General features: G+C 36.5%; 2 protein-coding genes across 3 annotated transcripts in view; both read right to left on the bottom strand.

The window, feature by feature from the left end:
* Positions 1 to 3,310, bottom strand: part of LOC135075296 (G-protein coupled receptor Mth2-like) — a 31,204-nt gene extending 27,894 nt beyond the window's left edge. Inside the window, exon 1 of one of the 2 annotated variants that reach the window (XM_063969688.1) lies at positions 2,952 to 3,306. The gene's annotated coding sequence lies outside the window, so the exon portion shown is untranslated. Of the gene's footprint in view, positions 1 to 2,951 lie in introns of both variants that reach the window. The other variant, XM_063969689.1, reaches the window with a different exon arrangement.
* A 1,752-nt stretch (positions 3,311 to 5,062) lies between these two features.
* Positions 5,063 to 25,978, bottom strand: LOC135075291 (G-protein coupled receptor Mth2-like). Its single transcript, XM_063969683.1, has 8 exons — positions 25,433 to 25,978; positions 13,085 to 13,259; positions 11,859 to 12,038; positions 11,271 to 11,349; positions 10,750 to 10,937; positions 7,301 to 7,469; positions 6,774 to 6,962; positions 5,063 to 6,069 (listed from the first exon to the last, which is right to left on the bottom strand). Exons 1-8 carry the CDS (start codon positions 25,772 to 25,774, stop codon positions 5,898 to 5,900), a joined length of 1,494 nt encoding a protein of 497 aa, XP_063825753.1. The 5' UTR covers positions 25,775 to 25,978; the 3' UTR covers positions 5,063 to 5,897.
* Positions 25,979 to 26,668: the final 690 nt, after the last annotated feature.

Raw genomic sequence — 26,668 nt, forward strand, 5'->3', positions numbered from 1 at the left:
TATTAATAACATTGATATTGAAGCCAAAAAAATATGACTAAATAGATACAACTTTTCACGTGAGTAAAAGTTTAAGAGAGCGAGCTTTTTCTACTTTACGTTTGCTGACGAATAAGTATTCTTAGTGAAGAATACCAAAAAAAAAAGCTTATTAGTCAACAGTTAACAAAATATTTATTAGATAGCGATATAATAATTATGTATTTGGTAGATTTGAAGCTTTATTAGGGTAAACCCACTGGAAAGTATTATTATAAGTTATTTTACCTATTATTAAATACTGATAAGGTTATCCTGTCACCGTAAATACATTTCGGGAAAAATATATTAAAATTAAATAATTTTACTTATCTTTGAATATAAATAGTACCTAATTAAATTAATAATATAATAAAAAATCGCCATTATGTAAGTAAAGTAATAATAAATATTATTATACCTGTTTTTACAATAAGCAAACTTTATTAATAATTTATAATAAACAAACAAATTACTAGTAATTTTATTGGTTTGTTTATTTGATCGAATTATTCGATTTGTTCGAATAAAACACCTATAATATAGATAGATGATTAGACAACAGCCTAATATTAATACATAAAACATACAATTTTCTAAATCTAAAAAAAAACAATTTATAATTTTTTTCACTGCTAATTTGAAGAGAAGATTTTTTGTGGAGATTTATATTTTCTATTTGAATATAAAAATAAAATACTTAGGTACTTAACACTCTAGTTATCTGAATTAAACCCTTATTTTTTTTTTATTTATTTATTTTATTTATACCTATGATGGTACTTAATAATATTAGTATTAAATACTTTCTTACAAGAATTGGTAATTTTGTACTTTTGTGGTTAATTAACGCGCTTATTTTTTTTTATTTTTTTTTATTATTACACATATTTAGCCGTATTTATATAGTGTCTTCTTAAATCCTCTTGAGGTTTGTCCAGACACTATTGTTCTCTATACAAATAAAATAAACGTTTCAGTATATGCATTTACAACTTTAAGAAATATACGCATACAAAACATTATTTTAGCGAGTGCGCACTACGATGACGATTAGCAAGGGGTTTATGAGTTACTATTTTCCTGATCAATCTTAGGGGATTTTAATTATTAATAATACCGACGACGTGGTTCATGTCATTTACTAAAGAGGAAAATATATTTTCCTTATTATTTATTATTAGTATTTATCAATACTCGTATTAATACGTAAGAATACTTATAATAATTTATTTTCTAATTAATATTATAAAATAAATTATTATAAGTGCTGTTGTTTTATCATTATCGATAGTATCATCGTTACAGTTGTGAGTAACTGATCAAAAACTCGATAGTTTAAAACATCCACACAGAGCTCGTCTGTCGGTACCTACCTAACTTGCTGCGAGTTCGGTCTTTACAAATGTAAGATTGTAATGGTAAAAAAAGACAATATGAAATCGGAAAATTACACACATTCCGATTCTATAAAGACTGCTGCTTTCGAGATTCTTAGGTATGAAGAACCCTTGGGAGTTTGTTTAGCTTGCGAAGCTCAGAAATATAGGTAATAAATTGACTTGTGTAAAACATTTGCATGCTGGTTCATATCTGGCGAATGTGTCCTGCTCCATTTTATTATGTAACATCTAATGTACCACATTTTGCAAATAAATAATTTGAATTTGAGTGAAATTTTTGATTGCGTTATAGAAGTACTTTGATTTTTTTGCCGACTTTACGGTGATATCGACATCGATACTGCCGATGGTTCAACACTAGATCAAACTTGTAACGCACTTCTTAGGCATCTTATTCAATTAATTAGTCGTTTGTTTTTATTATTTTATGTTTTAAGCAAGGTACCCCACCTGGGTATTTAAAAGATTCATAATGATCTACAGCCACTCCTTTGTGCCTTGGAGTCACTATCTTTGTTGTATCGTCAAGGTAAACAAGATGGTAGGTACCATAGATAGTTGCAATAGGGTCGATTTTGCAACAGAAATGTGTAGTCCGTAGTACTGTCCACTGACTGTACCTATGTTTCTCTATGCTAAGACCTTAGCGATTTTAGTAACTCGCTATCTTTAGATAACAAGTATTGGGAATTTGGGATACAATATTCGCATTTTGAAAATTATAAATAACTTGAAAAAAATCGAACTGCCTAAGGCGGGAATTGAACCCACGACCTTCCGCTTGCCGGGCGACTGCTCTTCCAACTGAGCTAGCTAATTGAACTGGGTTCAATTCCCGCCTTAGGTAGTTCGATTTTTAAAGTTATTTATAATTTTCCAATTAGTTTGAGATGCAACTCTTAACGCTAAAAATTTAACAATATTCGCATTGCTTTATACTTTGTGAGATAGAGACTTTGCATCAGGCTATAGGTACATTTAGTTGCAAGATACATTTAGTTGCAAGATTGCACTCATTACAACTATTATGATGATTCTGGAAAGGTGAGCTTCACAGAGCTTTTTTTGGTCATTTCTACAAAGCTAACTATTTTTAGCTAAATTATTCTTTAAAAAAAGATGCGCCTGTCCACACCCGTTAGGTAGGTTATAAATAAATAATCAATAATAATAATCATAGTCTGATACAGTATAAGGATGTAGGTGATGTCACTAAAGAAACATAAAATTTTTAAAGATCATTAGCTGATTGATTCAACTCATTCAGACTGCTGATTTAATAGCCCGTATCAATTATTCAGCCATTGGACTTCGTAGGTGCGGATCTAGGTCTTCCCTCTCAACATATCGAAAAACTGGTTACTGATTCTGAAAGCGCTTCACGAGTTCTTTCAAGTGATACCAATAACAGGTTGCAAAATAAACTGGAACCGTCTGAAAAACACTGGACATACCATCCGTGACCTCCATTCCAGACATTAAAATTAGCTCGGAGACCATTAATTTAATAATTAAATTCACTTTACTTACTTTATTTCACTTGCTTCCGATAGCACTGTTAATTGACAACTCTCACTGTTTCCGCAAAAAAGATTTTTTCTCTTCGGTCAGCGTGTAAGTTGTCTTCTCAGGGTACACTATAGGTAGACTTATTATTAAAACACAGCATGTTGCTCTAAATAGCAGAACGTTTAATAATCCGTGTCCAAAGGTAGAACAATGTACCATTATAGATCATTAAGTCCTCTTAGAGTCTCTACCAATATTAAGTACGCATACCAACTAGGAGTTAGGTAGGCTATACGACTAGCGAATATTTAAAGGCATACTAAATGTATTCCAAATGTCTGGATCACTTACTGTTTGTTATCAACGACCAATTTATCACTGATAAGGACTGGTAGGGATGCGAACTGTCGACAGTTCGACATAATACTGTAAATAAGGAAGTAGCTCGTTAACAAAATACTTATCTTATTTTTTAATCAGTTTTTAAGTTAATAAAACATAATTATTTTATTAAGTTTCTTAACGATTTTCACCTAGGCGCAGACCACCGATTTTTCGTCGGCCGATAGTTTAGTCGGGCAGTTAATCAGTATGGGCATGTATGGAAGTGCGCACATTACACCGATTTGATTTTCATACAAATTAAAATCGGGTCCAACTATAAGCCGACTATAGGCCGTCTGCGCCAACCGGCAGAAAAGAAAGATCTCCAGTAAGTAGGTATCAGTAATTTTTAAATTAATTAAAAAACTATCGAGTCGGCAATCGACTTGTCTACGACACTTCAATGACATCATAGTTATAGGCGTTCAATTGAAAATTATTCATCGACTCAAGTGGACGTGTTTCAGGGATTCACAAAGAAATGCATTGTTATCTTTGCTGATTCTGATTCCATTCGTATCAGAAATCGCTTAATATGTCTCTTATCTGTACCTACATAGATGGGGTTCCCCAACGAATTTAGAATTTGACTTAGTTTACAAAATATTTTGACTCATACGTTATTTCCTGGTAGGTATGTGTTTCTTCTTTATCAGATAGCAATGTTTATTTACGTTTTTTATCTATGCAGTTAATGATGCCGTGGTTAACTTAACAGTGGAAGGAATGTGTCTAGAAGCGAACACCTTGCCGAACTTATACGGCAAATTAGCATCGAAGCGAATTCGTTTTTGACGGGCACAGGTTTTGATTGAGGTCCACTCATTTTGTTGTAGTTGCAAGTGTTGCAAGATCGTTGTTATATTTTTTTTTAAACTAGGCCCTCTAATGATATCAATGTGTTTCGCATAAAGCCCACACGTTTGTCCCCAATGTTGGGCCCAACGTTACTCATCCAACGGTGTGGATCTAGAAAATAGCATTGGCACAGATTGGCACCAATGGGACAAACTTCGTTCTTGTGAATAAAAAAAAAAAGTTATTGAGTGGCGACCACGGGCCGGAAGACGTAGTGTGGGCAACGATCGACGATCTGGTGAAAGTCGCTGGAAGAACCGATCGTTATAAAAATCCTTGGGTAGGCCTTTGTCCAGCAGTGGACGTCATTTGGCTGGAACGTACGAACGAAAAAACAAAAAGACAATAAAGTCGCCACCCCTTCGTATCGCCAATTAGGTAGATTGGTAAATAAATCGTCTAGTAATTAGTGGTCAAATTAATTAAATAGACACCCACGAAAGACACTTTGAATTATTTTATTATTTTCTTAACTCTAAGCTTAAAGCTAAAAAAAATTTTTACCATAGCCAAATCATTTTTTACCTTTTTATGGACATTGCTGTTTATGAAAATAATAGACTCCATTAAAAATCACAAAAAAAAAACTAAATAGGTAGGTCATGATACTATTCAGATCTATACAGGGTGTTAGGTAAATGGGTATATGAGCCGACACTAGCCCATGTTAACATGGGCATATAAATGGTATGGTGAAGTCAGAAATTTGATGTCATCATTTTATTTTTTTACATTTTCATACAAAATAAATTTTATAAAATCCGATTTGTATGAAAATTAAAATAATTAAAATGAAGATATCAATTTTCTGACTTCACCATACCATTTATATGCTCATGTTAACATGGGCTAGTGTCGGCTCATATACCCATTTACCTAACACCCTGTATAATTTGTGTATTTTATAGGCTACTTAATAATAATTGTACTTATTTATTAATAATATTCCTTATTTAATTCAATTGTGTTAGTATTTAAATGGTATTGTGATTCGAATAAAAAATAAGAAATAGTATCTTTTTATTGAAGTGATTGAGCAGTATGATGTGAGATGAGATCAAATTAGTTAATCAGGTAAGTTATTATTATGTCATTAGTTGTGTTGTGCTTGTTTTCACAAATTAACATTTTATACCTGTAGCAAATTGCATTGGATTTGCAGATTTAGGTACATACTAGGTATCTACAGCCCCACCGAAGTAATCTATCTACTATATAAAAATAGGTCGGGTTTTCCTTCCTGACGCTATAACTCCAGAACGCACGAACCGATTTCCACGGTTTTGCATTCGTTGGAAAGGTCTCGGGCTCCGTGAGGTTTATAGCAAAGAAAATTCAGGAAAATTTAACAAACGAAATTCCACGCGGACGCGAGCTAAGCCGCGCGGCAAGCTAGTAGACAATGAAAAGCATCTTTGGAATCATTGACTTAAATCTATTCCTAACCTATTTATGAATAAATCTTCAGATTCGTTATACATCGCAAGAGCCAAAGCACATGATGCGCATCGTGTGCTTTAGCTCTAACTCTAATGCAGGCCTAAGGCTGCGTTTCCACCAGAGATGTGCGAGGATGCGTAGCGAGGGATGTGTTTGTACAATAGTATCGCTTCATTTTCCTCGCCTCGGTACGCAGCATTATTAAGTAGTAGTAGTATTTTGAGTATTTTAGAACACATCAGCGTATACTTTGTTACTTCAAATGATATTGGTCGTTATCGCCGTTTAGTTGTTTACAAAATGCCGTTCCTTCGGGTCGGTGAGGCCTTTGGGGTTGATGCTGATCTGCAGAGCGCCGTCCTGGCTGATGTTCGACGTCTCTGTCATGGTGCTGTTGGACCTGCTCCTCATGGAAGCCGTCCAGGAGTGCTCGCCGAACGATGTCAGACATAACAGCCTGAAACGAAAGAATCCATTAGACCATTGGTTCCCAAACTTATTTGAGACGCGCCCCCTTCGAGCATCCAAAAAATAGTCAAGATTAGTTATAGGTCGTATCGAGCAGTCTGGAATGCATTCTTTCAGCGGTCGCAGGTTTTTTATATTTAAGTACACAGATGGCCCGCGCCCCCCACTCTGGGAAACAATGCATCAGACTTTTCTTGCCTTTGGTAAATTAGAGTGGAGGCCATGCTCCAGAAAGCGCAGCGTGAGACGTCCATCACAAAGTGGAACAACGACCTCATAAAGGTAGCAGGAAGGCGCTGGATGCAGGCTACCAACCGGTCAATATTGAAATCAATGGGGAGACCTAGTCAGTATTGGACGTCCTGTGACTGAAATGATGATGATGGTGAAATTGGAGATCTACACCTGCTATGGAGACCAATGGCCTGATGATTGTGACGATGATGAAGATGATGTGACTGTAAAGGCATTGTTGTTGACCGGATACACTGCAAACAGTGGGAATACACTAATACATATTCGTAGGTTTGGTGAAGGTCGCAGTTATCACCTGGATGCGTGCAATGCTGGACCAGCTGCTGTAGAAATCCATGGGGGAGGCCATTGTCCAACAATGGATGTAGTGTCCTCCACTGCTGGGCAAAGGCCTCGCCCATCGAAACTAGAACGAGCATTAAAATCTGTTCAACGAACCTCAAGCGGAGTTTATCGTATATCTTCTTCTTGCAACAGAAGATGACGAAGATGGCCACGCCGATCAGAAGGTTGTAAGTGTCAGGAATGACCCAGATGCTGTCCAGAAGACGCGGAGTGACAGAGCTGATCACCTCTAGCAGCCAGTTCAGTCCCATCAGGATAGATAATTTCAGGTAAACCAATAACCTGCAAATAAAAACAAGATTATGTAGATCACTAATAGCTCGCTTGCGTAGTTTTATAAAAATTAAATTGTTGATTATTAGAATTATGTTGACTCGAGCGACTCTACCAGATAAAATTTTCCTATTTGAACGAGTGTGAAGGCGCTGACGGCTCAGCGGGTTTGGTGTTTTTACCGAGTCTCGTTAAAAAAAGATAAAATTCCGACGACCTCATAAAGGTAGCAGGAAGGCGTTGGATGCAGGTATACTAACTTACAAGCATACCAACCGGACAATATGGGAATCATTAGTGGACGTCCTGTGGCTGAAATGATGATGATGATAAAATTGCTTGCAAACCTCTGCTTCTGCTGACGATGAGCAGCTGGTGTGCCGGCAGCCGCGGAGTCGAGCACCGCAGTTCCTCGGCCGAGGCGCCATATGTTGAAGGCCGTCATGAGGAAGAACATCCAGTTCAGTATGATCATGATCAGCAACGGCATGTACAGGTAATACAGCTTTTCTCCATCTGCAATATGGAGGAAATCAATGAGGATTTTTGTAATAAATCTTCAACAAATTTTTATGGCCTGAAAATCGTCATTTTTCCTTTTTTTTAAGCCAATACAGCTCTTGGCTTAAATCTCACCTGATGAAAAGTGATGATCCGGCCGGAGGTGGAATCGCTCATTGGTCAGCTGGGTGAGGTGACCCTTTTCGTAAATAATGTAGATGATAGCAATCACGTTTATAATTTTATTATTCTAATGTTAGTGACTACTTCTTCTTCTTATCGTGACGGCAATAAACCTACATAGTGTCAGCCCAAAAGTGGCATTGTCAGCGGCATTAATTAAATCCTCCTGCGTGCTCGGGCACCCAGGGCACGACATCATCCCAAGTAACATTTTACTCCATTTAAGAGTTCACATTTAGTTCCAATGTGTACTTAAAGCATTAGTACAGTTCACTCGTGATGTATAAGCTGTATTATTGCAATTAATTACACCTATACCTGTCTAAGGGACTTATAGGAGTGTAGACTAGTGTAGAGTTATACTTTAATACGATTGTTGGTGTTATAATACTCTAACAACTATCCTTTAGTCAGCCATCTGACTAAGAGCATTATAGGAGGGTAGAGATACGGCAACCGCTGTTTAACGGCCTACTTGTACGATGTTATCACAGTAGATAAATCAAACAGTACGGAAGCTTCATACAAACGCTCGAAATCAGACTCACGCACACAGACGCACGCTTTACACGAGCTCTAAGCGAACCTCGCAGTCCATCCGTCGCGAGTGTCGCGCGCGTTGTGTTTTTAATAATAATTTTATTGCATGCACTGTCCGCTGTATTTTTAAAAACATGCCACGAGTGAATTGCGTAGTATACGGCTACTTGAACTCGGCATCTTCAAAACCAGAACTTTCATTTTTTAAACTTCGTAATAATTCTGAATTGTAAAAATGATTAAATATTACTTTTGAAATAAAGTGCTTACATCTGATTTTGTAATAGTTCTTTTTAAATTACGTAATTACGCTTTTTAACAATTTATGTGTTCTATTTGATAAAGTAATTTGCTCCGCACGCTTTTGTACTAAGTGATGAACTGTATTTAAAATGAAGCAATAAGTAGGTATGTGAAAGTAAGTATCCGGTATTTTATTGATGAGAATAGATCTTCTACCGGCCTCTAATAGTACCTACTTAATCAATTTATTCGATTATGTATTCGATCATTATAGAATCTAATTAACGTTTTATTTTTTTGTTAACTACTTAGTCAATTAATTTATTCCATTAGGTATTTGATAATTAAAAAACCTAAATAAACGTTTTAATAAATAAGTAAGTAAGAACCTTATTAATTTTATAAAGGTTAAGAGTGCCAACCCTAACACTCAGTTGAAGTGTAGGTATTTAACTCGCCGAAAGGGCTAAGTTTCCGTACTGCTTTAGCTCATATATATACTGTGATGTTATAGAGCTAGCATTTTAATAGAACACACGTGGTCATTTATAAAGCCAAAGGCTGTTATGTTTACTTGTTTTAGACTGTTATACAGCTAGTAGCTGTAGTAGGACTTGTTTGTGATAATTAAAATAACCTTTTTTTACTATCTGTACAAAAGTGTTTCAATGGTTCGCATGTACACTGTAAGCTGTTAAAAGGACTATATGTGTTGTCCATTAACATCAATAGCAGTTTATTTGTCCACAAGTACTACTCTTATTTGCTTTAAGCTGAACACGAATGTAAATGTGATATTCTATTACACATTTCCCCAAGCCTGTTTTTAGTTGTTCATGGTGGTTCTGTACATGATGCAGAGGAAAATATTATGCCTGAACCTGAAATTTCCCTTCAAAATATACCAGATATCAGAGTGTGATGATTGCAGTTCTTGTGATAGTGAATACCATTTTGATTTGGACAATTATTTAACCTTTCGCAAAAAAAAAAAAGAACATGGGCTATTGAAAATCGTATTCCTCATTCCGCTTTGAATAAATTGTCAAACATAATAAACGAATTTAAACTGGGAACACTACCGTCTGATGCTTTAGGTATTCATACTTGACTATTAGTACCTGGGCTAGGTGATTTAACGGACATTAATAATTTTTATTGCGGATCTCTAAAATTTCAGTATTTGAAAGAATTAAAGATACACAATTGACCTGAACTAGGTACATCTTAAAGCTGTACATAAGTTCACATTAGAATAAATTTATAGACATTAGCGCTGTAGTGGTACAAATGTGGAACTTCATATAGATAACAGCATTCTAACAGAACACATGTGAACCTAATATACGCTCACCGCATTAAATTGGAGTTATAACAGTTCACATAGCCGTATTTCATTTCCACCATTTTGTTCTACATAACCTAAAATATTTACCAAATAAATCTCCAAAATTAATGCAGATTTATCACAAAATTCGCAGATAGAGCGATTGAGTTTTGGTTTCATGTTATAATTAATTACCGTAATATAATTTTAATGTCAATCCAATATCAAAAACTGAAAATTGTAGATTTCCTCTCAGCCAGTTTTAAATATTTTAAAATGAATATCGCGTTTTTACAGAGGCGCGTAAATATTTTAGCTGTAAATATGTATACATTTCACGATAAAGTTGCATTCCCAATGGCATTAACATTATTAAGTATTTAAAACCCGTGTTATTATTTGCATAAATCATTATCCGCCCGAGTTGTTTCCCTCTTGGCACTCACGTACAAATACCAAACTAATATTAAAATGTGGAAATAATTTAAGACACACGTGAACTTTAGGTAGCATTGGAGTACTTTTGTCGGACTTTATAACTTTGAAAGCTGTGCATTTAGCCACTTGTTACTCTTTATTGTCCTCACGTACGTTGTATGGTTCACACTGCGTCCCATATAGTGCCGTAAGTCAGCCTTAAGTACGATGTTACTACTTAAACTGCTATTATAATGCTATTATACTGCTAATGTACAGCCATAGTGAACTTAAAGCTGTCTAATTTGTGCCCAAACTGGTTCTATAAAAGCATTATAGCAAGCTATACAGCTCGTATACAGCTGACATACACAGCTTGTGGAGTACATGTGAACGACTATTGAACTCTTAAATGGAGTAAAATGTTACTTGGGATGTGCTTTATCGACTGGGGAACAAAACCGCACCTGCACTCCAAGTTTGAGCCATACATGAATCCGCACCTGAATAGATTGTCCTTACTACGGCCGACTTGCGTCCGAAGTCTATTTAAAGACTTCCAGGTAAGCCAGGGGTGCTACTAACCTTCCAAGAAGCAGCCTTTTCCAGGAATGGCAGGGGTAACAAACGCGGGCCACCACCTCATGTTAACGGAGTTGAGTACGCCCAGCATGACTGTCATCGCCAAAGATACCCCGAACGCGTATAGGCAATACATTAAGAACTTGAAATTCTCGCCGCGACGGTGGATGGGACGAGCCTTGGCGTACCCTCTGGAAAATAAGTTTTTTTTTTGTAGAAGGTTTTTATGATTATTTCTTGCTTTTTAAATAGACCTTATATTGAAACATGAAGGTTCGCAGTTCATTGGGACTATGTTGGTGATCATAAGCCACTGAAATCACAGAGATTTTTCCAGTTGCTGTGGTTGAAAAAAATATTATAATGGGACCAATCCGGCATCATGTCTTTCCAGTTCTGTCATAATTTTTCTTTCATTTTGAGTTTTGAGACATTAAGAAAAATACAGTCGAATTAATGATATAGCAAACTATTAATATCGAATATAGCAAACTAATGATTTTTCCTTAATAATTCATATTTACCTGAAAGTCCACCAAATGTCGCAAGACATCACGTTCATCCAGCAAAAGCTCGACAGGAAAAAGAAGTATGTAAAGTACGCTGAAAGAAAAAAGAGAAAACATGAACAAAAACATCACGTTTATAAATTATAACATTCGTGGAGTTGCAAAACCTTCTATGGAGAAACAAAACATTGCTATTGCGACTTGCTCCAAACCTCATAAATGTCTTTGTCTGTACCTAATACTGTAGAGTTTTATCCAAAGTTTTTGCGTGAACCCACGACCTCTTTTATATCAGTTTATAAATAATTGGTGGTACAGTTTGTAAATAATTTCTCATATCAATAGAAAGCTGAAGTGGCAGTGGGCAGGGCACATAGTACGCAGAACAGGTTACTGACGGCCGATGGGGAAGCAAGGTTCTGGAATGGAGGCCACGTAAGTACTGGAAAGCGCAGCGTAGGACGTCCACCCACAAGGTGGACCGACGACATCAAGATTAGGCTCTGGATGCAGGCCGCTATCAACCGGTCATTATGGAAATCATTGGGGGAGGCCTATGTTCAGCAGTGGACGTCCTATGGCTGAAATTGTGAAGATACTTACTAGTCCACACACAGCCTAGGACGGGTAGGTGTCCGCTCTGGACGATGAGCAAGCAGATGAAGGAGCAGAGCAGGCAGAAGACGTATGCCATCAGCACCTTCCCGCCAAGGTTCTGGAGCTCTGGCAGCAGCAGGTATACCACGAGAACGAGGATCAAGAACACGCATGAAGCCATCATACCTGAAAGCCACAAAAGTGATTTGCTTGTCTATATTCAAAAACTCGCGTGGAAAAGAGTGAAGCGCCATGTCTAGAAGCTTTGTTTTATTTTCTAAAATGAAGACCACACGGGAAAAACAAAGAATGTCAAAAACCTACCTACAATTATGAGAAAAACAGTTTTTAAAGTAATTTGAAAGTCTCATCATCATCATCAACAGCCCTTTACAGTCCACTGCTGGACTATGAGCCTCCTCCACTATAGTGGAGGGTTTTGCCATAATCTCCACGCTTGGCAGGCGGGTTGGAGATCGCAGTTTAAAATCTATATTTCTTTAATTTTAGACTATTTTATGTGAAATATTGAAAAACAATATTACTGTGTTAACATAATTATGCTTTGTCTGTACTTTTAAAACTCAATTTGTTTAAATAAGTTTTAAGTGATGGTCCATAAGTAACATAACCGTTTCTTGCCATGGTAAACAAACACAAATTGAACTATTACAGTTGACTACGATGATTTTTCCCAATTCTGATTTTTGAAATAGAATGTTTCCCTAAAAAGCTAACAGATGGCATTAAAAAGTCAGTTTCACAAAAAAGGTGACATTCATTGTTTTTCCCGTGTGGTCTTCAAATTGTGTTTAGCCAACTATTCATGGGTAATAATAGTGGATTGTAGACAATGAAACAAAACACTGCAACATCAATTTTATTTTCAAGTTCACTCAAGAAGTCCGCGTCAGGTTTCAGTAAGCCACATCTTTACTGAAAACGCTGTTAATGTACTGCGAATGTCTTGTGTTTTGCTGTTGGTTGTACCTTTATCAATAAATTAAATAAGTAAACTGGCTAAATGTGCCAACCTCGTGAAGCTATAAGTAAGTAAACAATGGAAATGATCTTTTTAAGCGACAATAGCCAGTGGCGTAACTATACCATCCGAGGCCCGTGGTTTTTTCTCAAGGGGCGCGTTGAGCTCGATCTGATGTTACTTCCTAGGTATAAGCAAAGGCGCATTTCTACAATTTATACATGAATGAATCAAGATTTTGATTGTTTACCTCCTCTGTAGAAGTTACTGGGCTGAGGTGGCGGCTTGCCAGTGAAAGTAGCCCACACTCCAAACACAAACGTATTATCAGTCAGATTTTGCTGGTAGTCCAGGCAGTACATGTCTGGAGTATCTATAGTCCATCTATTGTAAGAGTTCGGAGCCTCTATATGCATAACGCCATTCTGAAAAGAAAAAACATACAGGTTACTATTTTTTATAGGACAGGAGGCAAACGAGCAGTCGGATCACTATAGTAGGAAATGATTATTGTCGCCCATAGCCCTAAGTACGCTCTGCACTATCCAGAAGTTTCCCTTTATTCTTCATTAGGCTTGTTTTGTAATATAGTATCTAGAACAGGATTTCCCAATTTTTTTTTGCCAAGGAACCCTAATTGATTATACTTTTCCTAGCGGAATCTCCGTACAAATCCGCCCGCACGCCCTGCCCCTCCCTTGTGCGTAAACAAGTCGGTGCGAGCGAACAACGTCGGTCACGAAACGTGGGATAATATTTTTTACGGAACCCCAGGGTTCCGCGGACCACCATTCGGGAACCGCTGATCTAAACACCGTTTTCTGACGCTTCCAAATTAGATTTTTTTACATAGTATTCAGTAATCGGACGCAAAACTATTTAAGCTACGTAATTTTCTTGAGTCATGGCTTTTGCACAAAATTTTTAAGGGGGTCCTGCACAGAATCCTTAAAATTGTCATATTTTTAAATCACGAGTGCTCTGCGATTAGTGACTTAAATACATCAAAGTAACTTGTGTAGGGTAGCCCAATCCTTGATCTAGGTCGCCGCCTTTTCGAAATTTTGAATAAATACGTAAAAAATTGATAAACAACATTTAAAATGCAGACATATGGAAAATTTATTTCTTCGAGAACTTTGTTAATTTAACGTATGAAGCAATAATTTTTATATGGAAATGCTTAAATTAATATTTTGAAGGTCGCCCCCTTTTTCGTTTTTGGTATTAATGCATTAATATTGAGAATTTTTGATTTTCCCAAAAAAACTTTGCCGTGAAGAAATCATCAGGCGTTTTGCTTTATCGTAGCTGTCAAGTGTCAAATGTGTGTTTGTCAATCCTTTACAGAGTAGTGTAGAGCGCAGAGCATGCAAATAGTATCTCTTTTGTTATGACTTCGATTGTTACGAAAAAATATTTAACTTATTTTATAGTTAATATGGCTAGAAAACCCTTGCAACCTTTCTTTGCCGTTCGTTCGTTTCAGCCGAAAGACGTCCACTGCTGGACAAAGGCCTCCCCCAAGGATTTCCACAAAGACCGGTACCACGCCGCTCGCATCCAGGTACCACCCGCGACCTTCACCAGATCGTCGGTCCACTTAGTAAGAGGCCTGCCCACGCTACGTCTTCCGGCTCGTGGTCGCCGCTCAAGAACATTCCTGCGCCAGCGGCCATCAGCTGTACGAGCTATGTGCCACGCCCGCTTTGGTTCTCCTACGGATCTCCTCATTTCTCCTCAAACGATCATAGCAAATGTTGTGATAGGGATAGAGACATGCGATTTTTGGTTTTACAAAGGTAATACGATAGAAAATAACATAAAGTAATAAAAACTACCTGTTATAGGGGCATTTTTTGGAGAAATTTATCAAATAACCAAAAGTACATGAATTTAAAAGCAGATTTTTTTCAAAAAGTATCATTTTTTTATTATTATTTTGTTGTCTTTTCCTGAGTATTTTATGTATTTTTTTAGTATCGCCTGTTATTTAGCATTATTACTGTTTTTATTTTATCAGGATATACCTCTTAGTGTAAAAGTTATTACGTTTTCTTTACAATAAGCAATCGGAAGGAAAAAAATTCTATAAAAAAAAACTCTCTAAACATTTTTGACCTCTTTTTTGTCGATAAAAATAGGTTTAGTTTCACCTATTTTCATATGTGTACTTTATCGTGACTGACACACTGTATAAAGAAAGTATGCTAAATGAGTAACGCAAAACAATAAGCGAAGTGAGAAAAGAAAAGAGACTTTTGAACGAGGTTCTTTAGTAATAAAGTAATAAGTTAACATTTTATTTATATTTTTCTTGCAATAAACTTTCATGTGTACTATCACTCCAGAGATGGGCGTTGTTTTACAAAACCACACCCTGTATACATGGGTAATATTCGTCGTAAATCTGCGACTACAGTACAAAGTAGACACGAATTTTGCGTACTGAATACAGTCGTGTTTAATTTTTATTGTGGATGCTCGCTTCTCCGTTTCAAACTATACCTACTACACCACTTACACTTGACAACAGTGTGAAAAAGTTAGTTTGATACTTATTCAGTAAAATATGGAATTAGATTTAAGAGTATTTTTATTTCTTATTAGTTAAATATATTTTATCGAATCAATATAAAACTAGATTTTTAAAATAAACTGATTAGGTAGGATTAAATAAATAAATCGATATCATTTTTATTTAGAGTAGTAGGTACGCAGTATTTGCGTAACTGCTCATATAGTTTGGAAGAGTTTAGTAAAAAAAAGTTATTTCCAAACTATACTCGATTAGTTTCACACCCTTGCGTTCTGGCCATGTATAGAATGGAAAGACGCTACGTTAACAGCCTATTTGAATTGAACGTCTAGGAAAAATACTCTTTTACGAAACTTTTTTAACGCCTTTGTTCATCAGAAGAATCAATATTAGTTAGGATTTTTATTGTGTAAGAATTTTCGCAGCAATACCAACAAAAAATCAAATCCTTCCTTTTTCCTAATTAAAGTATTATAAACTCACGTTTTGCTTAGCAAAATTAGTGAAATGCGTGTTTTTACTCTGTATTGACTCTCTTTTGTCTCTACTCTGTAAAGTAGTTTGTGTGCGATCGTGTTAGTTCGTTGCGCCACCGCTATCTCGGCTAGCAAATCGTAATTTTTCGTCGGCGCTGCACCCCCTTAAGTTGTGCCTAGGATTAGTTAACTATCAACCACATGAATGTTTTACAGTTGCCATTGATTGTATTAATTTAGATTTTAGCAATATTAGGTAAACAAGAGACCTTTTAGGTTTATAATAAGCCATTTCAGTCAAACAAGACAAACAATAAGAAGAACTGCCACGATGAATCAACGCCACATTATTATTCACGAAAATTAGTCATATTATTAAGTTTGCTATAACAATGTTAAGCTTTATCGAAGTATTATATTGTTTACTATTTAAATATATTTTATGTTAAGTACATACGAGTACCTTTTCAACGATAAGACCGTCTGGATTGTATGTACAGTGGGCCACAGTTCCAGCTAATCTTTTCCGTTTTTCTCTCGCTCTCATCAAATGGCGATTCTTTGCGATAGAACGAGACGACATGACCAGAAATGGGTAGCTGGTACGAGTAGTGTGACTTTATTTTTTTATGGAGTGTTGAGTGATTTAATATGAACTTATTGCCACTTCAAAACTTAGGCATATCAATAGAATAATTTATTTTTGTTTCAAAATTTAATTTATTTATATTTTCGTGAATCAACAGTTACTTAGGGTTTTCTTTTTGTTGTAATTTTATTGTTTATTGTTTAAGATTCTCTTTTGTATCTTTTTGTTTCTAGTTTGTTTTATAAATAAACATTTTATCCCTGAAAACTGATTTCTTTTCCTGTTCGCCACAGAATGTTGTATGCCTTAATATCAAACAAACAATACCATTTATTGTTCGAATACTAGGTACCTAATTCTATAAAATGTACAGTCAATGACTGTTAAAATACCTACCTACATAATACATTAGGTACCTACCTAGGTACTTAGTAAGGCAATAGATATACTGTGGCAATAGGGATGTTTCCTGGGTAGAAAAGCAAGAGTTTGAATCCTTTGCTAGAGGATAGGTACTGCTTGAAACACATGCTTTATGGTGACTTTTATTACGGAAATGACATTTTGAACTGTTCATGTTCATCCTGAGAAGTTATAACCAAAGAACAAGAGTAAGAATGAAATGAAAGAAGATTGTTTAAAAAGTCTTTTACACTGTGTATCCCATGTGTACATAATGTGTACTTAAAAACCAAAACTATTATTGTTAAAATGTGGCCAGGAGACTGATTCGTGTCGCCACGTAATCAAGTGTTCAAAGATTTCAATTATGTACTTATATTTGTAATAATAAGGTTAAATTAGTCTGAATTCAATTATTCACTACGTTGCTTTATTATGGTTTGCGGTATGGGCAACGAATATAATTTACTGAGAAATATGATGAGGTAAATTGAATGAAAATCACAAATAATCGTACGTAAGAAGTAATAAATCTGGGGGCACGGCAGTGCCCCCGCCAAGTCGAGCGCGAAGCAAACACTGCCGTACCATCTTTACTGGAACCATTTCGCCGCATTTTCAGGCCTCTATTTGAGAACCTCTGGGTAAGACCAGAACGCAGAAATTTTTGTCATCTAGTAAGCTATAATCACATACTTAAAATCCAAAATTTCAAGTTTGTAGGTCATTTAGTTCCGAAGTTAAGCGAAAGCAAAGTTTCGCATTTACGACACTCACTCACTGATGATCATCAAAATAGAACTAGTACTTCCCATTAACTCAGAGAGCTGAAATTTGGTACAGAGTTAGGGTTTAATGACTACATAAAGGGAAAACTATAAAAACTAGGAAAATCGAAGATCTGGAGTAACACCACATTCATAATCAATACTACTAGCGCCACACCGGCACCGTGGTGTTCGCCTGTACCGCTCATCGCTAGATGGCGTGGCACTTGTTATTAAAACAATTTCTGATTCGTTGTCCATTTTAAAGGTCGTTGAGTTTATTTGTGTTTAATATCGTAAAAAAAATGTCGATGATATTAAAAGAAAAGACGCCGACGTTAAATAATTATGCCACTTTCTACAAAAAGAAGTGAAATCCCACCAAAAACATTCTGTAAAAAATTAGCCAAGTCTCGATGGAGCTGCCTGTTTATCTCTAAAAAGTAATGAAATCTTAGACAAAGTCGTGCCAAGTCTATGGTTCCTTACTGCGATTTCTTTATTATTATATTTAATGTTGTGTGACTTGGCCGTTGAACAATCTTTATTAAGATAATCATACATAAGTATTATTGAAATACGCAGCTTTATTAAGCCTACAATTGACTGGTTATTGAATCAACGTTTTCCAAGTGCAATTTATTTTCCATCGTCAATGGGTAGCGATTTTGGCGACAAATTGGTACAATGGTGTCATGGAGCATCTGGTTTGGTACCCTTCAACGGCCAAGTCACACAACATTAAATATAATAATAAAGAAATCGCAGTAAGGAACCATAGACTTGGCACGACTTTGTCTAAGATTTCATTACTTTTTAGAGATAAACAGGCAGCTCCATCGAGACTTGGCTAATTTTTTACAGAATGTTTTTGGTGGGTAGGTATTACACATACATTTTAGGCCCAGTTTCCACCAAAGCGGACAGTGTGATTACCATGAGTTTACGTTAGGTGTGCTCGCTAGCGACTGCGTAAAAAAATGACATTTAAATGTATGACATATTGTGCAGCGCCCCTAGCGGCTACTTTCAAGAAACAAAATCTTCATAGATTTTTTTGACGTATTCGCTAGCGAGCTCACCTAACGTAAACTCATGGTAAGCACACAGATGACAGATCTTTGAATAAACAATGAGATTCCCGAATGGCAGGTGAGCTGAGAGATGGATGATGTGGAAATAAAGCCGGGTGTCCAGCGCGTGTTTTTTTGCCAAACTTACATAATAAAAAAAAACATGTCAACATACAACATTTTTTGTAGGCAATTTTGTTGAATGTTGACATGTTTTGTTGATTACGTAGGGCAAAACACGCGCTGGAGACTTGACCCGGTCTCCACCAAATCGAAGAGGGATGAAGTTGGTTGGTTGGTTGGGGAATGATGAAGTTGTCGGCCGTTTGGTGTAGTGGTTCAGAACGGACTACTATGGCGAGAGGTCCCGGGTTCGATTCCCGGCCGGGCAGAAATTGAAATGATGAATTTTAATTTCTGTGACGGGTCTGGGTGTGACTATGTATAATATTTATGTATTTAAAAAAAAAGTATATAAGTAGTATATCCGTTAAGCTAGCACCCATAACACAAGCATTAAGTTGCTTACTTTGGGGCTAGCTGGCGCTGTGTGAAATTGTCCAAAGATTATTTATTATTATTTTATTTATTATAGTTGAGGTTCGTTATTTGCGATTTCGGAATAACTCACACAGGGTAACGTAATCAACACAGGGTTATTTTTTTATAAGGAAACTAGCTTTTGCTTGCGGTCTGTCACAGAAAAACTTCATCGCGCACCTCTCTGTTACAAAAACCCGGATAAAAACTATCCTAACTATGCCCTTTCCCGGGGCTCAATCTATCTCTACATTTATCAAAATCGGTTCAGAGGTTTACGCGTGAAAGGTTATTAAAACTTTGTTTTTCACCTGTCATCCGCTTTGCAATGGAGGGAAGTCGAACCTTAATTTCGAACTCTTATGTTCTTCTGATTAATTTCGTTGCGGGTCCAATGACAGTTTAAATTTCCCCCGGGATAAACTTGACCTTCATTGGTTGGGTTTTTATGGCGGTCAAGCTGTAGATCCTGGCCACACAGGAGTTGCAGTGGTGGGAATAACAGACATACGGAGTTACTTTCGCATTTATATGTAGTTATTAAGCAGGGAAATAGATATAATCTTTTACTTAATAACTACTTTTTCATTAACGTACACCATTTTTTCATTCCTTATTTAACCGCTCCAACTTTATTGTCGCTACAAAAACCCACCAGAAATACTTTGTATTATTGTGTACTTACAAGTTACAATAATGTATTACTATTAATGTGTTAAAGTGTGTTAATTAATATTATTATTATTTTAAGACGTAATTAGTTCCAGTAATCGGCCAAGCAAGGTACAGGAAAAGTACCAGCAAAACAGGATGAGTACCAACAGTTCCATATTATGCGTATCACACTAACTACGTATACATATAGGTACAGTCAGCGTCAAATAGTTCGTGACACTGACACCCAAAGTGCCAAATAGTGGACAACACAACCTTATTCCAATTGTAAAGCCTGCAATACATGTTGGCCGAGCGTCGCCGAGTGAACGCCAATACCTCAGATCATAGAAGGGAATAGATGTGAAACGGGGGCGTGGCGCGTGTCTCCGCGATATGCCCAGAAACGAACATCGCCCGCGACGCCAGGTTAGTCGCGATTCAGTCGTACTGAGGAAATGTTCTCCGATATTGTTGGATAATGCGTCGTAACGTGCAATAACATAAGTGAAACGAAGAACTACAGGAACAATGAAGTCATTTACCACATGTAAGTATTGCAAATCCATTGGTATTTTGCTTATAAATAAAAAAAACTAAACATTTTTACGAACGAATTCAGTGCCGTGACATTTACTGCGATATCGAAATTAGTGGTGATAAAAATTCAAACACGTTGTACATTGACGATTTAGTTAGCAACCACTTTATGTCATGCGTAACTACTGCGCAATGTATTTTATTTCTTCCGATATCCACTGACGCGTGAAAATAGACAGTACGGCCGCATGTGCCGGTCGTAACATAGTGCAGGGCTCGTGTTCTAATACGGTTTCCTATTATCGATAAATAGAAGTAAATTATTATTTTCTAATTTTGAATGAAAAAATCATGAGTTGCTTGCGATTTTTAAGTTTTTACAAAAACAATAACAATAGTAGAAGGGATTAGTAACTGTCAACTATGTAATTACTATAAGAGCTAGTTGAAAGCCTAATATAGGCATTATTTTTGATAAACATAGGCGGTACGAATTTCGCTATAATTAAAAAGTTAATGCGCGATAGTAGTTAATAATAATTACAGTGATCCTGTTATTATTATTAAAGTAAATAATAATATATTACCAATATTGTAAATACTGGTAAAAATCGCAAGTACCTACTTAACCCATGACTTTTCATACAAACTTTGTCAGTCTATAACTTCTATACTCCATCGATAACGACATTGAGCTTTGGTTGGGGTAAATTAATATAAGGTAACTTCATTTAGTCCCAATAATTGATTCTGAGTTTTTCGTCCATACAAAATGGAACTGACTCCTTTATGCAAAAATCGTTAAAGAACATAATAATAACGTATAATAATAAAAAGGTTTTCATACAAGCATTTTTTAAACCAATTTCGAGCCTTGCCCCCAGGATTTAAAGTATCGATATCTTATCGACTCTATTTTATCTTTCTTCTCTCTAATTGCTTTTTTCAAAGTGTGCGTCACGTCACGCGGCCATTGATTGGCCATAAGGCACGCCTTCCGGCCAATCACAGCACTTTTAAGCCGGTTGCACATGTTGTCGTAGACTCTCAGTCGCTTTGTTTTTACACAGTTGAATGTGTGTGTGGGAGCTGTGGTGGGGGAAATGTGGGGACACTGGTTCTCGTTGTAGTTACGCGCGACTTCATATCTATTCTCTTTCTATGATCTGAGGCCAATACCAAGGTGTAGGCAGTAAATTTGCATTGTCTTGCCGTCGCTCGGTCTCGCTCGTCTAGTTGGCCGAGGTAAGTCAACCGCCAACGTGTATAGAACTCATTTGGCGTAGCTTGTTATAACTTGCGATCACTCGCGACCACTTGCCGAACTTCGGAACGTTGTCGGTTTTTCAGCACAAATCAAAGGCACTCGCGCGCTCTCGGCCAATAGTGTTCACATGTTTGTCTACGCGGTTTGCTTTGGCATTCGACAAACTTGCCAAACGTCGAGGCTGTACCACTTGCCTTGTATTAATTTGACTACGCTCGCGTTGGCCTAAGCTCGGCCAACGTGTATTGGAGGCTTAACAAAGACGTATTGCGAACTTTTTGGCTACTTTGGGTGTTATGAAAAATATTGACGCTGACTGTACTACTTACTCACGTAGTTATTTTGAAATAATTGGGTAGTGAAAATTATGTACCACAATCGTTTGATATAAGTACTTTTTATTCAAACGCGATTGCATATTGTCCCGAAATACTCGTACTTAGGCTGAGTCATCATCATCATCATCATCTCAGCCACAGGACGTCCACTGCTGAACATGGCCTCCCCCAATGCTTTCCATGTTGCCCGGCTGGTAGCGGCCTGCGGCCTGCGCTTTCCTGCTACCTTTATAATGTCGTCGGTCCACCTTGTGGGTGGACGTCCCTCGCTGCGTTTTCCAGTAGGTACGTGGCCTCCACTACAGAACCTTGCTGCCCCAACGGTCGTCAGTTCTGCGTACTATGTGCCCTGCCCATTGCCACTTCAGCGTGCTAATCCGTCGGGCTATGTCAGCGACTTTAGTTCGTTTACGGATCTCCTCATTTCTGATTCGATCTCGTAAAGAAACACTGAACATAGCCCTCTCCATAGCACGCTGTGCAACTTTGAGCTTCTGTATAAAGCCTATAGTGGGAGGCCACGTTTCCAAACCATAGGTCATCACTGGTTGGCTGAGTTGCATCACCTTATTTTAACCGTAACAATAACAGTAACAGTAGTGAGGCGGGTCGTTACATTCCCTCTAATATGGTTGAGTGAAGCGATGGCTGGTTCACTCGTCATGTCTGTGAACAGGCGCTGCTTTCGGGGACTGGTCAATCCAAGTTATTCCAATTTATGTATGCGAGTCATTTCTATTAGTATTTAAGTATGTAATCTGTAAGTCTAGATATTAGCACGTCACTACTTTGTTTAATATACCACGCAATTTTGTATACCCATTATACACTATACAAGAATGCATGGTAAATTCAGTGAACTGCTCCTGAATCGAATGTACCTACTACTGCTATTTCTATTTATTTATATTAACCGGCAGACAGTGGTGACTGAGTTTGTTGCGGCGCTTCTTCTCAGCACTTGCCAAATGTTGGTCTCGAAGCGCTGGTAGGGTAAAAAGATTATGAGACATGTAGAGGCTCCTTAAGAGCAAAATGACGATTTGTAAGAACTATTTATTAGTCTAAACAAATAAAGAAATTTTGACTTTGACTTTGAACATTAACCGGTGCTTTTTGTATGGAGTTTGACAGATTTTTGACGTTTGTCGAAGTCAAAGTAAGATGGTGCGACTCAGCCTTAGTAAAGCCAAGCTAGCGCTTTAAAGCTCTGCGCGCCATATCACTTCAGCGTAGTTTCAGGAATTTGTACAGCGTTTTCAATACAAAACGTATGAAACGTGATGTCCTAGAATTCGATTAGGCTTCGAATTTCATAAAAAATCTATGAGTGCGTCAAAAATATTACTCAAAGTAACATTTATCAAATCAAATCCAATCAATTTAGATAGATAGGTAAACGTTTATTTGTATTTCAGGAAAACCACATTACAAAATGTAGAAACCCCAAATCAAACATTACTTAATACATTGTTGTCCAAAAACAAAGTTATTATTAAGTTAGAGAACTTAATTAAAATTAAGCAATTTAATATTGGAAAATATAGGAAACTAGCTTTCCGCCCGCGGCTTCGCCCGCGTGGAATTTTGTCTGTCACAGAAAAACTTTATCGCGCGCGTCCCTGTTTCAAAAACCGGGATAAAAACTATCCTATGTTCTTTCCCGGGACTCAAACTATCTCTATGCCAAATTTCATCAAAATCGGTTGCGAGGTTTAAGCGGGAAAGCGTAACAGACAGACAGACAGACAGACAGACAGACAGACAGACAGACAGACAGACAGACAGAGTTACTTTCGCATTTATAATATTAGTTGGGATTGATGATATGGTAGATAATAGATAAGAGTGGCTGCGATGAGTTACCTATTGTGTAGGTTCTGAAACGTCGCTAAATCTTAATTTTAATATTTGAACCGTTAATTTTTAACTTCTTCTGTCATGTATGTAAAGTATAGTTTTCGTTTTATTATATTTTTTTCAGGTTTTGTGTTGTTTGATTGATGTAGTAAGTAGGCTTTCTTTTAATTTGGTAATAGCACAGAATATAGTAATACATAATACCTAGGTGTCCATAACATTAAACCGGGCAATTTTAATTATAATAATTACATTCTAAAACCTAAGGTTAGCAAAATTAATAATTGTCTGATCTGAGTCTCCCCAAATTCCTTAGTGAAGATCTTTTTGTTTAACATTCACATAAAGGTTACTGCGACACAAGTTTTGCTTAGTGCAGTATCCGATAGATATAAGAAGGACATTATGTATTCTTTACTGGCAATAAAAGTTTTTATTATTATCTCTTTATTCATTTTTAGGGTTCCGTACCTCAAAAGGAAAAAACGGAACCCTTATAGGATCACTTTGTTGTCCGTCCGTCCTTCTGTCAAGACCCTTTATCTCAAGAACGCGTGAACGTATCAAGCTGAAATTCACATGAAATACTCAGGTCTATTGTCCCTTTAAGCTGTGAAAATATCAAACTTCTAAGCCAAGCCAATCAAAAGATACAGCCGATTATGTCGATATTTTCAACAAATTTTCGACACTCGCAAAGGAATCAAAACCTACAGGATACTTCCCGTAAACTCAGAATCTTGAAATTTGGCATAAAGCATTGTCATATAATGCAAATATAGGAAAAATTGCGAAAATTACATTTTTTTAGTTATATAATATAATAAAAATATTTTAATAAAATGAAACTTACTACCTTATTTCTCACGACCGAATAAAGGTATCAAATTGAAACTTATACCAAATACCTAGATCTATTGTCCCTTTAAGAAATAAAAAAATCAAACTTCTAAGTTAACGCGATCAAAAGATACAGCAGTTTATACCGACACCTTAGACGAATTTCCGTCACACGCTAGGGAATCAAAACCTACAAGGTACTTCCTGTGAACTCAGAATCTTGAAATTCGGCACGAAGCAACGTTATATAGTACAGATAAAGGAAAAATTGCGAAAATGATAAATTTGAAGTTATATAAAATTTAAAATATTATTTTTGCTTACATGACATAAAATATTTTTTTAATAATTATAAACTTACTACCTACCCTTTTTCACATGAACGCGTAGAGATAATAAAGTTGAAATTCATATCAAACACTTCTTAAATCTAATTGCCTCTAAACTGTGAGAAATTCTAAATCAACGCAAAAATTCAAAACGCTGAGGTAGGTACCTACCTATAATGCAAATATAGGAAAAATAAATAAATAAAAAATAATCATACCGCATATTTTGAAATTCGCCACTACTCGCAACGGAATCAAGTAAGTAATTTGATTTAATACGTCATAAATTGTAAACCGCTACGTTTGTACGGCGGAACCCTCGGTGTGCGAGCCCGACTCGCACTTGGCCGGTTTTTTTTCTTAATTTTAAAAATAAAAACTCACCTCATCCAGGTAGACGACGAAATTCATCCTAATCGCTTCATATACATACTTTCGAAACGACACATTTTGGAAAGCATTGGGTAGCAGCTGGAACTGATCAACGAAGCTCATGTTTGTTAACTGGAGCTCTTTTTCTTCCTCTCTATATATAGGCATAGATATATTATGGGGGATCGTCTCATTGTAAGAAATGCACTTTTTGCTCTTGTGCATAACATGTTTACCGAACGGACAGCACTTCCAAATACAGTTTTTTGCCCCACAATCCAGATAGTCCAAAGAACTTGCAATTCCAGTCACGAAAACTGAGGAGAATATTAGAATACACCGTAGGAGACTCATAGTAACGTGTTGCTCGTTTAATGGAATTTGTATGAATGTATTCCTTGTTGATAGTGGTTACTGGAATAAAGCTTCAGACACAACATTGATTTTGCAAAATCGCACCTATTTTGGTGCACTTTAAGACCGAGTTCAGCTTGATGAGCCGATGTCTGTATTTTTATGTAGCTGGTGTTTTCAATGCTTATTAATATTGAGTTAGGTACAGTCGACAGCACATCATTTACTGTACATTTTATTATAAATAGCACCTATTATAATGACGTAAAATGGCGTGGTAGGTACCTATACAGGATGTTAGGTAAATGGGTATATGAGCCGACACTAGCCCATGTTAACATGGGCATATAAATGGTATGGTGAAGTCAGAAAATTGATATCTTCATTTTAATAATTTTAATTTTCATACAAATCGGATTTTATAAAATTTATTTTGTATGAAAATTAAAAAAATAAAATGATGATATCAAAGGACATCATCCATTTTGGTCCAAAATCAAAAGTGCCGGCCAAAAAATAAAAGTGCTGTATTCTGATAGAATACGTCCGCCTTAGCATTTATTACTATGGCACCAAAGCTGTAGCACCACTGTGCATCGTAGTATTTGAGTTCTAAAAATATATGAAACGACTGACTTTGATCTCAAATACTACGACGCACAGTGGTGCTACAGCTTTGGTGTCATAGTAACAAATGCTAAGGCGGACGTATTCTGTCAGTATACAGTACTTTTTTTTTATTGGCCGACATTTTTGATTTTGAACAAAAAATGTATGAATAGTCGATGACTTTTAGATCTCAAATACTCCACGCACAGTGGAGCTACGGCTTTGGTGCCATAGTAACAAATGCTAAGGCAGACGTATTCTGTCAGAATACAGCACTTTTTTTTG

Source organism: Ostrinia nubilalis, chromosome 10 (genome assembly GCF_963855985.1).
Source record: "Ostrinia nubilalis chromosome 10, ilOstNubi1.1, whole genome shotgun sequence".
NCBI lineage: Eukaryota > Metazoa > Arthropoda > Insecta > Lepidoptera > Crambidae > Ostrinia > Ostrinia nubilalis.